Source organism: Artemia franciscana, chromosome 13, assembly GCF_032884065.1.
Source record: "Artemia franciscana chromosome 13, ASM3288406v1, whole genome shotgun sequence".
Taxonomy (NCBI): domain Eukaryota; kingdom Metazoa; phylum Arthropoda; class Branchiopoda; order Anostraca; family Artemiidae; genus Artemia; species Artemia franciscana.
In genome coordinates this window covers 27,570,068-27,587,322 of record NC_088875.1, presented here as the reverse complement: position 1 = coordinate 27,587,322, position 17,255 = coordinate 27,570,068, and the positions used below count along the sequence as shown (strand labels likewise).

Genomic DNA, 17,255 nt, shown 5'->3' with positions numbered 1-17,255 from the left:
AAAAGATTCGTTAAAAATTAAAATTTATAGTTGCCTTTTTATGTAACCGAAAAATTGCAGGGCAACTAGGCCTCCTTCCCCATCCCTTATTTCTCAAAATCGTCAGATCAAAACTAAGAGAAAGACATTTAGCCAAAAAAGGAATTAATATGCAAATTTCATTTTAATAATTTATGTGTGGAGAGCCAAAATCAAACATGCATTAATTCAAAAACGTTCAGAAATTACTTGAAAAAAACTAGTTTTTTTAACTGAAAGTAAGGAGCGACATTAAAACTTAAAACGAACAGAAATTACTCCGTATATGAAATGGGTTGTCCCCTCCGCAATCACTCGCTCTTTACGCTAAAGTTTGACTTTTTGCCACAATTCTGCTTTTTAAAACAATTAAAAGCTTTAGCGTAAATAGCAAGGGATTGCGGAGGGGACAACCTATTTCATATACGGAGTAATTTCTGTTCGTTTTAAGTTTTAATGTCGCTCCTTACTTTCAGTTAAAAAAACTAGTTTTTTTTTTATGTAATGCTCATTATGGAGCAAACAGGAAAGTGACATTGTATAGCATGAAACAACAATTGTGGACTAAAGAGGGCAAAAATGGTATCGAGCGAAAATTCAAAGATAACCAGACGAATTAAAATTAAAAGGTATGCTTAACCTCCCAGTTTCAGAAGCTATAATCCTGCACGGTGGCGTATTCGTTCCAGAAAAATGCAAGCAGACTACGAAAAAAAAAGAAAAAAAAGGTTAATATAGACAATGATTTTAAAGCTTCTTTTAACTAGGTTGATTTATTTGATACTTGATAGAATTATGTACAGTGGTGCATAATTCCATATCAGCTATTATGGAGGAGGGCTGGTAGATCTTTGTTTAGGTAGGGTAAGATAAGCGTGCCTGAAACTGCAAAAGTTCATTTTAGACATACACTTTCTCACTCTCAGTGAATCTTCAGACAAGAACAGAAAGAGGTTTGGAGGAGGGGCAGATAGTCCAATATACGAAAATCCTAGAGCCCTTACTTTTCCCCGGTAGTTCTACGCTGTTGAAAAAGGGTTATTTGAAATGGTACTTCAGTAGCTCTATAGATCCCACCATAGGAAACTGCTGCGTTCTAGCATTTTGACACGTGAAACAGCAGTTTTTGCCAGGGTAAGGTTGAAATGTTACCGAGCGAAAATTCTTGAGAACTATTGAAAGAGTAATTATATAGCCTCCCAATGTCAGAAGTCATACTGGCGCGCGAACCAGTCGCCTCTAAACATACATGCTGTCTATAAAAAATGACCCTTACTATAAACCTTTAATTGATAAAACTAACGGCTACAGAGCATCGCAGCGTTAAACATCATCTGTTAGGGCGTTAGCTAATTCTTTCTCTTATGGGGAGTAGGGTACCTAAGCATGAAAGCCGTCTTAAACCCATACTTCCAATAAAAGATATTTGCACTTTGAGGGCACTGAGGGGTGCACTGAAGGAAACAAAAGTTTACCTCTTAATGTAGAGACATTAGTCCATTTTGGAAAATTAGACTTGATTTCAAAGACCAAAGGTACTGAACAAACTCTCTTTCACGAAACATAGTTGTGAAAAAGTAAAACTTTGATTTAAAGATTGGGGTTTGAGGAAGGCGGTGGCCCACCTAATATTTGGGTTATACCCGGGTATGGTATTAGAAAGAACAGAAACCAAGTAAAGAACAGATAAGTATTTCCAAATGAAAGAAAAGAGCGACATTAAATCTTAAAACGAACGAATATCCCTCCATATATGAGGGAGGTGGGGGGTTTGGGTTACCTCCTCTTTAACTCCCAATTCTTTTATGTAAAAGTTTGACTTTTAGCACCCAACACCTGAAGAGCAACTGCTCAAATACTAAGCAACTAAAATGAAAAAAGGTATCTTTCATAATGTCTCAAGAATGGAAGAGCTTTAAACAATCAAATATCCAGTTCAAATGTTTTAAAAGGCGATCGGTAAACAAAACACATGCACAGAATAATTTCTGTCCGTTTTAAACTTTATGTTATCCTCTACTTTTATTTAGAAAAACCTTATTTTTTTATTTATAACTATGTCAGCTTTCGAACGACAGAAAACATTTCTATCAATGTTCATTTTTTAGCATAGACTTGTCACTGAAATACCAGGGAGAAAATTCTGTATCCAGCGGAGAGGGGTTTAGGTTCAAACCCCAAAATAAAGTTGTTGTAATAAATTACTTCAAAATTCTTGCTTCAACTTATGAAATGGGTAAATACCCAAACAAAGAATTGTCTACAGCCCCCCCTTCCCAAAAAATATAATTCTGTTTTGAGTCTGGTGAAACTAAATCATGGGTTTTGATATTTTCAATGGGTCAAGTGGGACAGTATATTCAGTGCCATACCTAAGATTTTCGTACAGAGAATTCTGAAACAGAAGGCCATTTGAGATATTTTGGCTAATAGATGAATAGATAACAGATTGAAGACTGAAAAGTGTCTTCAATTGAAATGACAGAAAAACTCTAAAACTAAAATTGCAAAGAAACTATCCTACAAGTATTGCAAAGTATTTCCGTTCGAATGGTACCTCTTCTTTTATTCTACAGCCACTGGTTCAGTACCAACTCCGGTGACACAAAAAAGAAAAAGAACAACAACAAAAAAGCCAATTAAATACGTGTTTTTTCCTTAAATCTACTTTCTTCAAACGAGCAACTGTTTATTTACACTACTCTCTTTAAACGAACAACTATAGTTTCTTGAAAACGACTTGTATTTTTTTTTTTTATTTGGCACCCTTTGATTTTTCTGTCCTGAAAAACGATCAAGATAGGTCAAGAGTTCGAAAAAAATTCGTTTAGAGCCTTAAATTTTGAGAGACAAAATCATATGAATGACCCCATATTATACACATTTCAAGAGCATAAATTACGTCACCCCCCCCCCCCAGGAGTGGTCGTATCGTTTTTACTATCAATCACACATGCAAAACTAAAAAAGATGACAAAGGACTCTAAACAGCTAAAGAAACAGGCACTGAACAAGAAACAGCAAAATCACATTGGATTGCTTAAGCAACGAGATCTGCAATTAGAAGATACGCGACAAGCATCACAGCAAACCCCCAATGAAAATAATGGACAAACAAATCTGCGGTTGGAAGAAAAGTGACAGGGATAATCACAACAAATCGCGAACAAAGTCTGTGGTTAGATAAGAAGCAACACTGAGAATCGCAATGAGTCCTAGGAGAAAACAAATCCTGTAAAACAAAAGATTCTTTGATGCATTAACAGGAAGGAGGAATTAAATTCATGCCAAAATTTCTTAATTCAATCGGAATTGCTATATATATATATATATATATATATATATATATATATATATATATATATATATATATATATATATATATATATATATATATATATATATATATATATATATGTGTGTGTGTGTAGTTTGTGTGTGTGTGTGTGTTACCGTGAATGTCCAAATGTCCGTGAATGTAACATTAACTTTGCACATTAATGTCCAAAGTTAATGTTGACATTCAAAATTCCCTTTTCTCTGCTTGGATTTAATCAGCTTCGTAAGTCAGCTTTTTCAGTCTTATGCAAGCTACGATGGTAAAAGCTACGATAGGTTAGGTTATATTAGTTTAGGTTAGATTGGTATTAATTGGCAGATAAGGTAAAGGTAAAGATTACGGTATTGGACTTTTACAAATGCAATGAGGGGTTGGGGACCAGTCATCCTGTGCTTTCGCCTACTCTTTGTGTTCACCTTCCCCATATTTCTCCAGGTACCCATTTAGAGCTAGGTCGACACTGGCTGAGCTTACAGAGTCACGTCACTGACCCCCGTCACAAACCAAATAATTGGGTACATTAGGATTCGAACCCTCGCCCTCTCGGACAAAAGAATCCTAAATCCAGCGTACCAATCCACTAATTTGTCATAAATGGGTGAAAAACCTAAGCTAATCTAGCCTAATCTGTCACCATCAAACCTTGCATTAAATTGAAAAATTTGACTGGCAACGCTGACTAAAACCAAGGAGAAAAAAAAAGAAGGCATTTTGGACATTCACTAGTGAATGTAAACGTCTATTTTTTACGGTTTCACTTCCCTTACCAAAGATATCTCCAAACTTACTCGTTCATTACCTTAAACAGTTTTATTAAATAGCCATTAAGCGTGTATTTTTTATATTTTCTCTTTGGAGTGGAATGAGCCAAATGCACACCTAGATGTGTATAGTCCGGGTATATTTAAATTTTCATAGGGTATAATGAAACTTGAGATAAGAGAGAAACCATTTGCATAAATAAACCTTTGCTTAAATTTTACTCATAACTAAAAATAACTTTTTGCATGAAACCTTTATTAATATGTGCAACAATATTGCATTTAACATAATCAACTAAAAATTAGAAACTTGATACAAATTTAAGGCTTCTAAAACTTGTTTTTTCAAAAACATTAATTATGTCTGCACTGATTTTTCATTTTAGATATAGCCAACGCCACATCTTGCTGACTAAATTCATTGTAAGCTACACAAGCCGTTTCTTTCTACGACGAAAGTTCGACACATAATTATAAAGCAAGAGCCCAAAACAGACAATAGTTGAATGCAAGATTTTAACAAAGCTAGACACGAAGAATTAATAATTCATTTATGTTGATATGGCTTCACTAAGTTTTCAGAGAATCTTTTAACTTCTTCTACTCCTCGCACTTCGTTTTCCAAAAGTGGAAGTTTTGTGATATGGAAGTCCTCATATAGATCAGCAATCTAGAAAAAGAAGAACACTTTTCACATGCATCAAATTCAGGACCCCTTATAAATTCAGGATAAAACAGAAATACAGAAGAGGAGCTATGGCCCAAACCTAAATACCATGTACGCTCAAAACCCCCTTATTCTGAGTGCGCATGCTTCTTAAAATGAGCCTTTGCACTAACCTCACCCCTAATAGGTTTTTACCCACTACTTACATTGTCCAGATTTACTCTATATAAGGCAAGAGCAGCCGTGACCGAGGGGAATTAAATGTTTGTGCCTCTAAATCATTTTATGCAACTTACGTATGCCACAAACACAAATGCACCAAAATTAGGACAAATTATTTCTAAAACGCACTTCTCACAAAAAGTAGAAGTTAGCAACACTTAAGACGGTTAGTAATATTTAGAGACAAAGGCATTGAAATGTACGCAAATTTGGAACACGTAGATTCTGAGATTTTGTGATCACCAGATAGTATTTTCACATAATAACACTGAACATGGATGTAATTCATTAACCAATTCATCCACTACATTTTTTTCTTTTTTTCTCTCTTTTTGGTTTGAATTATTTGAAGTCGTGTTTTGTTCTTCGGGCTTTTTTGTTAGGTTTTTGTTTTGTTAGGTTTTTTGTTCTTCGGGCTTTTTTGTTAGTGTTTCGTGTGTTGCTAAGGCCCGAAAACTTTTGCAATAAATTCTTATCTTAGTCATATTAAATAATAGTTGCTTAGCAGTTAGGAAGTTATTGTTATTTTATTCTCTTAATTGAATGTCTTATCCGCAAAAGTGCCCCAAAGACAAACTTAATCTGATGTGCTTATATTAATTGCAATTGCAATTTTCAACGATAAGCTCAATTTTAGCAGAGAACAATGCCAGGTGAGCCAGATGCTTCTTTTAGGGAGGAAACATAAATTTGCTGACACTTTATTTGGTCACGTAGTCAAAATATCTGCATTGAGAAATAAAAGATAAATTTTTCAAAATAATCATTTTTCAGATCCTGAAAAGGGATGGCAACTTCCAAACTAGAACGACACTATCCATTAGAAAGCAGATAATGGTTTGCAAAAACAGAACTAGTGGTCTAAAAAGTGCAGATTGAAATGCTTACATAATTAACTTCAAAGAAGTTGTGACATGCCTTCCTTTCCATGAAAAAGTCGGAGTGGGAAGGAGAAAAAGTTGGACGGGTGTTGGCCATGAATCCCCTTGCTGCTCAATCAAACACTCAATCAAATAAATCACTGCAGAGAATCTTTCAACCAAGATACAAGATGACTAGTTTTCTGATAAAAAGTGGTTTGGAGGGAAAGGATGGGAGTGGTTAAGAGGGGCCAAAAGTCCGTTTTATAACTCACAACATACAGTACACTGATGACAAGGTTCAGCTGTAAGGACACATACACAGGAAAGAAAATATACAAATTTGGGCCTAGGTGCAAGACAGTAAGGTGCCGATCAAAAAGGTGGTAAACATTGGTGCAGTTAACAAATTTGGATACATGCAACATTTTGACTGACTCGCCTGGGGTTTATGGCAGAACATTGGTCACTTCCATGGTTACACGGGTAAGTGACAGAAAAACCAGATGTGCTGAAATTCACTTTAATTTTGCAAGGCGTATCTTACAACCAAGGATGCTTTCACACATAATGTTTATTTGTTTTACCGGTCACGGTAATTGTGGATCTTCGAGTTGTTGATTGTTAATGAGGCTAATATTGACATTCCAAACCAAACGAAGCCAAGAACATTTACCGAAGTTTGGAGTAGCATTCAAAAATTTGAGTTGACAAAACCCGTTTGGCTCTAGCGACAAGGGCCCCAAACTATGCAAATAGTCTATTTAGCGAAATAAACGTTGTGACAGAGCGGTGGAGAAAACCGTGCCTCTTAATTAAAGGTTTCCTTGTTCAGCCCCATGTGTATCAGAAAATCTTGAGAAAAACTCGCGATCTCGATAATTTTGGAGCCGTCCAAGCCACGCGGATAGCACGCTAGACTTGAGACCGTTTGTCCGAGAGGACAAGGGTCGAATCCTGGTGTCGTTGGTTATTTGGTTTAAACGGAGGTCAATGGCTTGACACAGTAAGCTCAGCCAGAGTCGACCCAGTTCTAAATAGGTACCTAGAGAAACCTGGAGAAGGTAAACAGGACGGGTGTGCGAAAGCACAATATGGCTGGCCCCCAGCCTCCCCCCCCCCATTGTACTTCCCGGCTGGAGGACTGTTTAAGCGAGATCAGCACCGCCGATTAGGATTGCAAAAATCCAATACAGTGTTCTTTACCTTTCATAGGCAGGGCAATAGCGCAGCTTAAGTAAAGAGCAATGTGCGCACAATGTATAATTTATTTATGTTTTAGACCAGGGCGCTTCGTATGGATGAAGTTGTCGTAAAAACTTCAAAAAGGGCTGATTCGATAGGAAATTGAAAGAGCTAGTGCCCTTTACAATAGTCGAAAGTGATTGGAGGGCAACCAATCCCCTCCCACACCCGTCATTTCCCCAAACACATCCAATCAAAATTTTGAAATAGCCATTTTGCTCACCAAAAAAAAGGGTAAACCAACTAAAAAAAAGGTAAAGAATACGGCATTGGATTTTACAGTCCATACCGGCGGTGCTGATCTCCGTTTTTGGCCCTTCAGCCAGGAATTGCAATGGGGGGGGGGCAACAATCCTGTGCTTTTGCACACCCTTCCTGTTTACCTTCCCTAAATTTATCCATATACCCATTTAGAGCAGGCCGAGTGGCCGAGTGGCCGAGTGGGTTGGTGCGCTGGATTCGGGATCCCTTGTCTGAGAGGACGCGGGTTCGAATCCCATTGTACCCAATTCTTCAGTTTGGGACGGGGGTCAGTGGCGTGACTCTGTAAGCTTAGCCAGAGTCGACCCAGCTCTAAATGGGTACCTGGAGAAATCTGGGGAAGGTAAACAGGAAGGGTGTGCGAAAGCACAGGATAGCTGGCCCCCATCCCCCCATTGCACTTCCTGGCTGAAGGGCCAAGAAACGGAGATCAGCACCGCCGGTACGGACTGTAAAGTCTAATGCCGTATCCTTTACCTTACCTTTACCATTTAGAGCAGGGTCAACTCTGGCTAAGCTTACAGAGTCACGCCATTGACCGTCCCAAACCAAATAATTGGGTACACTAGGATTCAAACCCTCAACCTCTCGGATAAAAGATCTTAAATCCAGCGCTCCAATCCACTTAGCTAGGACGGTGTAGTTAAAAGGTCCGGAAATCATGTCTTTGAGGTAGACACACGCCCCCCCTAAATCCCCCCGGCAAGGATTGTAAGTTACCCTCTAGGGGCATATAAGGTTTTTACAGAAAGTGTGGTTGTATGAACTTTGGAGGGGATTCATTGGATTGGTAATCAGAAGTTCTAGCGCCCTTTTTAAGATTCGAAGTGATCGGAGGGCAGATACCCCCCACACCTTGTATTTTGCCGAAATGCATCGGACAGAAATTTTGAGATGGTCATTTGTTGTCGCAGAAACTTCGAAAAAGGCTCATTCGATTGGAAATTGAAAGGACTAGTGCCTTTTTTAATAGATAGAAGTGATTGGAGGGAAACAAGAACCCCCCATGCCCTTAAGTTTCCAACACACATCTAACAAAAAGTTTTAGACAACCATTTTGTTCAATGTAGTTGGAAGGTCTAGAAATTACGTCTTTCAAGGGGGACACCCCCCCCCACAGAGCCCTCAGCGCAAGGGTTGTAAGTAATGCTTTGAGGGCATATAAGGTTTTTTATGGAAAAGGGTGGTCGTATAAACACCGAAGGGGACTCATTGGACTGGAAATAAGATTTCCTAGTGCCCTTTTAAAAGTCAAAGTGATCAGAAGCAGCCATCTCCCCCGACGTCGTATTTTCCCCAAGTACATCCAATAGAAACTTGAGATGGTCAGTTGTTCAAAATAGTCCAAAGATCATATAAAAAAGCCTTTGGGGTTGACAGAATCCCCCAGAGTATGGGGGTAAGGGTTGTAAGTTATACCCCAGGGCATTTAAGGTTTTTATGGAACGGGTGGTCGTACAAACTTTGGATCGAATGGAGTTCATTTGATTTGAATTTGGAAGTTTAAGTGCCCTTTTTAAAGAGTCATAAAGGAATGGAGGGCAATCAGCACCCCAGCCTATAATTCCACAAAACATATCCGACTGAAATTTTAAGAGAGCTATTTTGTTCAGTATTATTGAAAGGTCCAGTAATTATGACTTTGGGTATGTCAACCTCCTCACAGTCCTCGGGACAAAAGCTGTAAGTTAGGCAGTTTGTTCATTGTTTACACATGGTATACAGATAAGATAGATAGCAAAAAGGCTGCCCATAGCAACACAGAATATAGTCTACAAAAAAGCTCAGGAACAAAATACAATTTTAGATAATATAACTCAAAAAAAGAAAAAAGAAAAAAAAATAACAAAAAGACAAAAAAAGAAACACATCAAGGTTCAATATTTTAACAGACAAATACCAATCATAATAAAATTTTAATCCTAAAAACCGTAACAAGCTACCCCCTCAAACATGGTTCCCTTTGTTTAATCCCTAAACGAAGAAACTTGCACAATTATTTAATAGCAAGTGCGTTCCACTCAACCATCCACTGAATTAACCACCATTCACTCCCAAATACTCGTCCAAAACATTCATTCCGCATCTCAGACAGCTCTTCACACTCGGATACAAAATGAAATAGGGGCCGGCCGCCAGCCTAAACTTTCCCAAAAATCCCTTCTCTCACCTAAATCCAAACTATCCCCTCTTACCAACAACGCATTCATCAAATCCTCTTTATTCACCCTAAATTTAAAATAAACCTCCTCCCCCCAAAACTCTATAGCTTGGAAGTGAAAACCTAAAAGACGTAGATTGGTCCTTATGAGCTTACCATTCTTGGATTTCTTGGTTATTCAGGGTTCGCTGGACTTCCTTCCATACTGACACGCTTTCATACATTGGGCCCTTTCCTTCATTCCACATCTCCGAAAGACCACAAAGGTCCAGCGTTTTCTTGACCTGATTTGGCCACGAATCACATCTACCGTACTTTAAGCTCTCCAAAAAAGCTGACCTAAGAAGTCGAATTCTAGGTAGCCTAATTATTTTCTCCCGAAAATTCACCATTTTAACCAATCTAACACTCCTTGAAGTAAAAAGCCCCGAATATTCTTTCAGTACCCCTGAACCAAAAGAATCCTTCAAGCCTAAAATTCTCTTAAGATAACTTAGCTTAACTACTTCTAGATTAGCTTCTTTAGCAAAACCCCAAACCTCAGGACCCCATTGTAAACTAGGAGCTGCTTTTGTCCGGAAAATCCTTTTCTGGATCCTCATGTCAGCTAGCTAGCCTAAATTACTTCTCAAAAGTATACTTTGTTCAGCATTTTTGTTCAGCAAATGTCCAGTAGTTATGACTTTGGGTATATCAACCTCAGCCTGTGTTGGCTTTGGGTACGTCAACTTTCAGCCTGTGTTGAAGGCGATGTTGAAGAAACCAAGGGTACTATGCGCATACTATTTCTAATGCTGCTAAAACTATTGCTACTATGTAAGCTAAGGGTATTAAGGTGAAGCTTTTAAGGGATATTTAGGCGGATGTTGAACTAAATCAAAACACACAATGAGCATGAGCATGTGGACTTTCAAAAAGTTGACAAAGCAATATCTGAAGAACAACTTATATTATTAAGTTAGACCTTTAAGGGTAAGTTGTGGGGGATTTTAAACTAGCCAGAATGCACTATGTGTATACTTTTAATACTACCACTACAATTAATGTAACTAATGACGCTAAGGGTATCAAGGTGAAACTTTTCAGGAACGTTTAGGAGTTTCCATTAGACAAAAAAAAAACTGTATGCATGTAGGTTTTCAAAAGGGCATATAAGCAATATCATAGGCAATACCACTCTATAATAGCTAGAAATATCATTGAAACTTTTAAAGGAGCTAAGTTCAATTCAAAAGTAAAAGATCTGGCGCCCTTTTTAAGAGTAAGAAGAGATTGGAGGGCCCTTTTTAAGCCCTTTTTAAGAGTAAGAAGAGATTGGAGGGCAAGCAGTCCTTCTCCAAAGCCCATTCATTTTCCAAACACATCCATTAACAATTTCGAAACAGCCATTTTTTTCAGCATAGTAGAAGGGTCCAGAAACTATGTCTTCAGGGATATTGAGCATGCCCCCCCCCCCTTCCATAATAATGCAATTCGCCCATTGTGCTTTAAAACTGAATGTTGAGTTAGATTAAATCAAAAGGCTCGTGTTTATGGTTACCAAAAAGACACCATAGCAAAATACCGAGAACGATTGGGGGTATTAAGTTGAAATTTTTGGGGCTACTACTATTACTACTTCCGCTCTTACAATTTGAATCAATATAAAGAGTGTAAATGTATCTAGGTTGTCAAAGAGCATAGATAGAATCTTTTGGGAATGATATTAAGTTTTATCTTTCACGTCAACTTCAGGACTTGTGAAATTATATTAAAAAATACTTATTGTGTCTGGATTAAATATTGTTGGAAAAGTTTCTTCAACATACAAATAGCAACCCAAACGATGGATTTTGTAGAAAAAAGCCAAAAAAGAATAACATATTTTTTCCATAAAAAAGACTATCTATAAAAAAAAACAAACAGAAATTAACTTAAAAATCTTTTTCCACTAAGCAAGTTTTTTAAAGAAAAGTAAAGAGTTCCATTAAGCCAAAGTGAGCAGAAATAAAGTCAAATAACCTGCCAAGCGTAAAACTACCACAAATCACTATCAATAAATAAATGAAACTCAAAACGAACAGAAATTAGAATAAATAGTCGAGTCAAACTCAAAACGAGCAAAAATTAGCATGAGTAGGGCTGATAACCCCAATGTCTTCTCAAGACCAGAAAATAATTTGTGCTTTATCAAAAACAAAACACATTTTAAATGTTTTCACTTTTTTTTATTTTCATAAATAAAAAATTATCCAAACTTTAAGGAATAAATATCAGTATATGTCAATTAAACTGACAATCCACGATCATTTGTTTTTCTTCTTTTTTTTCTATAAAGCACAAATTATGTTCTGATCTTGAGAAGAAATTGGGGTTATCAGCCCTACTCATGTCAATTTTTGCTCGTTTTGAGTTTCATTTATTTATTGATAGTGATTTGTGGTAGTTTCACGCTAGGAAGATCATTTGACTTTATTTCTAGTCATTTTTGGCTTAATGGAACTTTTAATTTTTCATTGAAAAACTTGCTTTTTAGAAAAAGTTTTTTTTTTAGTTAATCATTTGGAAAAAGGGATATATTTGATTCTGTTTATATTTAGAATGGCTAAGGGCCAGGTGACACCTTGAAGAGTGTTGAGGGTTATGTTATACTGAATAAAAAGGCACTATGCGCATCAAATTTATCAAAAAAGGAGGTTCTACAATATTTTAACAACAGCTGAGGGTATTGAGTTGAAACTTTCAGGATATGTCCGGGGTATCTTGAAAAGCAGTTAGAGGGCAACCAGCTCCCTTTCATTCCTTTTTAATTGTCATCCCTCCAAAAATCTTTGATCAAAATGTTAAAAAAGATATCTTGTTGAATATAGTCAAAAGCTCAATTAATTATGCATATGGAATAGACATAAACCCCAATAGCTTTGAAGGAGGATGCTCTACACATTAAAACACAATGTGTGCGTGCTGTTTGTTAAAAGGACAGGAACGACTAAGGGCATTAGGTTAAAAATTTGAGGGAAGTAGAAGAGCTATCGGAGGGTAACCAACCCCCCTTGCCTCTTTTTAGATGCTCCCTCATCTCATCATTGGTAAAAATTTCAAAAATGTTGGTTTAAAACAATTAAAAGGTCTGATAACTATGCCTCCGGAAAAAATGCCCCCCCCCCCACAACCTCCAGGGTAAGGATTGTAAATTATGTAAATTACCATTTTTACATGCAGGATGGAAGGGGGCACAATATATTATTTTTTGTTTTTCACTGACCAAGGCACTTCGTATAGAAGGAGTTGTCGTAAAAACTTAAAAAGTTCATTCGATCTGAAAATGAATTTTCTAGCACAACTGAATTTTCTAGTGCCCTTCTCAAGAGTCAAAAGCGATTGGAGGGCCACAAACTTGCAACAGCCTTCCCCCCCCTCGCCACACCCATCATTTCTCCATGCACATCCAATCAAAATTTTGTAATAGCCATTTTGTTCAGCTTAGTAAAAAGGTCCAGTAACTATACCTTTGGGGATGTCAAACACCTACCACAGCCCTTAGGCCATGGGCTGTAAGGGGTGGGGGTCACAAGTACTACCAGGAGCTTTGTTTTCGCCAATTTTAAATGGTAATTTTCCTGTTCTTCTACGCAATGTTTAAATTCATTTAAACATACGTATACAATGTATTTAATCATCGGAGAACACTATTGTGAATGTCGTGATGACTTCAGCCACGTAAAAGACCAAGTCATGAAAAACTACCATCCACATCTCTCATCTCGTCCACATACCATCCCGTCTCTATCCACCTAAATTTCTTAACAACCAATTTACATTTATTGGTACACATACTTTAACAGCAATAAATCGTGTGTATATTGGGCTGGTAGCCCACATCATATCCTGGTTAAGCCTGGGCATGATTTGAAAAACGATCAGAAATTAAAACTAGAAAAACTACTTTTACCACTAAAAGTAAGGGGTAATATTTAAACTTAAAACAAATAAAATTATCACATTCAAAATAATTTCTGTTCGTTTCAACTTTTAATATTGCTCCTTACTTTCAGTTGAAGAAACTAGTCTTTTTTTATTTTTCTGATCGTTCTTTTAAATAATGCCAGGAAATCTGGCCCCATCTCCACAGGGAATCCCCCTCCCCACGAAAATATCCTCTAGACAATTCAATCCCGGTGGAGATTTATCCCAGGCAATTACTCTTAACCACTCAACGCTTAAAATTGAGACGGAAAAGCGAAAGTAATACATATAAAAATAATTTGGTATAAGAATTCCGGCAAATTCCCCCAGTGTATGATTTCCCCTGACAAGTTCACCCACTGGAAACTTCCCTCCCCATTGATAATTCCACCGTGGAAAAAAACCCAGCAGAAAATTCATCCCCACATCCGAAAATGAATGCATACTTCCCAATAACAAAAAAACATGCGTAAACAATAACTTAAATACCTTTCCCCTAGGGCTGTGGGGGGGAGGGTATGTTGTATCCAAAGGCAGAGTTATTAGGTCTTTTAACTATGATGAACAAAATGGCTATCTCAAAATTTTGATCGGACGATTTTGGAAAAAAGGAGTGGGGAGGGGGCTTAATTGCCCTCCAATCTTTTTGGTCATTTAAAAAGGGCACTAGAACTTTTAATTTATGTTCAAATAAGCCCTCTCGCGATATTCTAGGGCCACTGGGTCGACACGATCACCCCTGGAAAAAAAATAACACGCATCCATGATCTTTCTTCTGGCCAAAAATCGAAAATTCTACATTTCTGCATATAAGAGCTTGAAACCTCTACAGTAGGGTTTTCTAATACTCTGAATCTGATGGTGTGATTTTCATTCAGATTCTATGAATTTTCGGGGATGTACCCTCTTTTTTCGAAAATCAGGCTATTTTCTCAGGCTCGTAGCTTTTAATGGGTAAGATTAAATTTATTGAAAACTTATATATTTGAAATCAGCATAACAAGCTGATTCTTATTATATATCTTTTGGTATCAAAATTCCGTTTTTTTAGAGATTCTGGTTACTACTGAACCTGGTCGCTCCTTACTTGCAGTCGTTACCACGCACTGTTTGATTATTAAACAAAATATGTTTTTTATTAATGCCCCCTAGTCTCGAAAACTTACCGCATATATGCCTAATGTGAAAAGCTCCTCCCTTTTTTCTTCCTCTTTGTATACACGGCACATTTCTTGTATGTGGGGTATTCTATCGCAGACAAGTGCTCATTGGATTTAGCGAAAACTCAAAGTTAACAAGAGCCAAGAGCTCATAAGGCACTTGTGACGAGGTCGGAAGAGCCAAGAGCTTCTTCCTACCGACTTTCATTACGAACTCTCTACTCTAAGCGTTTTCCAAGATCTTAGGTTACCCCCTCCAACTCCCCCCTATGTCACCGGATCCGGTCAGGATTTCAGATAAGAGCTCTGAGACACGAGGTCCTTCTAAATATTAAATTTCATTAAGATCCGATAACCCGTTCGTAAGTTAAAATACCTCATTTAATCTAATTTTTCTGAATTAAACGTCCTCCCCCCCCCAGATGCTCAAATCAGGGAAGTGACTATTTCTACTTTAATCTGGTTGGGTCCCTGATATGCCTGTCAACTTACAGCGATCGATGACGTATCTAGTTTTAGATCTTCTTCATGTAAACATTAGGGTGGTCTAGGATTCAAACCTGAGACCTCTCGCACCTTCAGCAAGAATCATACCCCTAGACAACAAGCCATACTAAAGAAGAACAATCATTTGTTTTATTGGCAAATAAAATTCTTCTCAAATATCCTGTTCGCTCGTTCCCCCTCAGATGGTCGAATCGGGGAAGGGACTATTTCTAATTTAATCTAGTCTGGTCCCTGATACGCCTGCCAACTTTCATCATCCTAGCTTATCTGGAAGTACCCAAACTAGCAAATCCCCCCAACTCCCCCAAAGAGAGCGGATCCGGTTCGGTTATGTCAATAACGTACCTACAACATGTGCTTATTCTTCCCATAAAGTTTCATCCTGATCTCTGCACTCTAAGCGTTTTCCAAGATTTCCGGTTTCCGCACTCCAACTCCCCCCAATGTCACCGGATCCGGTCGGGATTTAAAAAAAGAGCTTTGAGACACGATATCCTTCTAAATATCAAATTTCATTAAGATCTGATCACCCGTTCGTAAGTTAAAAATAACCTCATTTTTTCCTAATTTTTTCGAATTAACCGTCCCCCACTCCCCCCCCCCCAGATGTTCGAATCGGGAAAACGACTACTTCTAATTTAATCTGGTCTGGTCCCTGATACATATGCCAAATTTCATCGTCCTAGCTTATCTGGAAGCGCCCAAACTAGCAAAACTGGGACAGACAGAACGACAGAACAACAGTATTTGCGATTGCTATATGTCACTTGGTAAATATCAAGTGCCATAAAACGATTGAAGTTCTGAGAAACAAGGTTTTAGAAACCGCTCTGATAAATCATGTGCTGAATTACTATAAATTATACTGCTTGATTTTAATAAATTATGCTGTTAGCTACTCTATTCCACTTGAAATTTCTTCTTTTTTCAAAAGAGTTCAGTATCATCTTCTTACAAGCATTTTCATCACTTACTAAAGTTCTATCCTTAAATTGCTATCTTATTTAGTTTACCCTCTATGACTTTTGATAATTTTTTGTTATAAAAACTACTTCTAAAATCAGTCTTTTCAATCCTTACCTGGTCTAAATATTTGGCCTGGACCTTGCGACGAGCATTGCACATTTTGCATCCAGTCGACAAATCTTCACTGGGACTTGCCAAAGGGAACAAGAGTTGATTGACGACTATGTTGTGTGTATCAATTTCTGCTTTAGCTAATTCTTGAACTAGGCGCTCGGTCTCATAAAGCGATAAAAACTCTGCAATGCAAACACACACAAATGTTGTCAAGTCCTACAAAAAAATAGATCTCGTTATAATAGACATTTTATATTTAGACTTTCATTTAAAAGGAGAAAAAGAGAAATTACCATATGTGTTTAACAGTGAAACTATGCAGTAGGAGTTTATTCCACGACGTAATTCAACCAAAAATAGTTCACATCTTTATAATTATGAGAAACCTTTAAAACAAGTTACTATCTAAAAGCTCTAAAAGCAATCTGAGCTTTTTATTTACTCAAAGATTTACTTACTTGACGGGACAATTTACAAACAATTGTCTCTTTATTTTTCATTACCACAAACGAGTCTGTAAACGTGATCAAACTTTTGGAGGAGTTAACAAAATGAATTTAACAAATGCGTCGAAAAGAGTTAATTTTCAAAACACACTTGAAGTTTCGCAAAATCTTGACATCAAATGCTAAAATCCAACTAGCTTATAATATCTTATGACTGTTAATAAGGTTTCTTTGTTTCTTATTTTTTTACTGATATTTAACACGCAAATAAGCTCTATGTAAATGCAAGGAATCGGATAAAATTCTACATGGAACTTCTCAATATAATTTGGCTCTTAGACTTAAAACTACATTGTTAGGTTTGAAGGTCATGAGCCCGATAGCGAAAGAGGCGTTAATCTTCTTGGGAAACAAAAAGTGACTAAAAACAAGGATAAAAATCGAGACATATTCTCTTGTGAAAGCAAGGGAATATTTTGGAATAAAACTCGGGAAAACAAAGCTATTGGTTGTACTTGTCCCCACTAGCAGCCCTCAAGATGGTGAAGAAGATACGCCAAAAGTTATAATTGACGGTATTTA

The 17,255-nt window shown here is 37.3% G+C and overlaps 1 protein-coding gene across 1 annotated transcript in view; it reads right to left on the bottom strand.

Moving 5' to 3' along the window:
* Positions 1-4,354: 4,354 nt before the first annotated feature.
* Positions 4,355-17,255, bottom strand: part of LOC136034753 (ATPase ASNA1 homolog) — a 33,460-nt gene continuing 20,559 nt past the window's right edge. Inside the window, exons 6-7 of the mRNA XM_065716133.1 lie at positions 16,228-16,443; positions 4,355-4,789 (exon numbers count right to left, since the gene is read on the bottom strand). Coding sequence (XP_065572205.1) covers positions 4,667-4,789; positions 16,228-16,443 — 339 coding nt within the window. The 3' untranslated portion in view covers positions 4,355-4,666. The remainder of the gene's footprint in view (positions 4,790-16,227; positions 16,444-17,255) is intronic.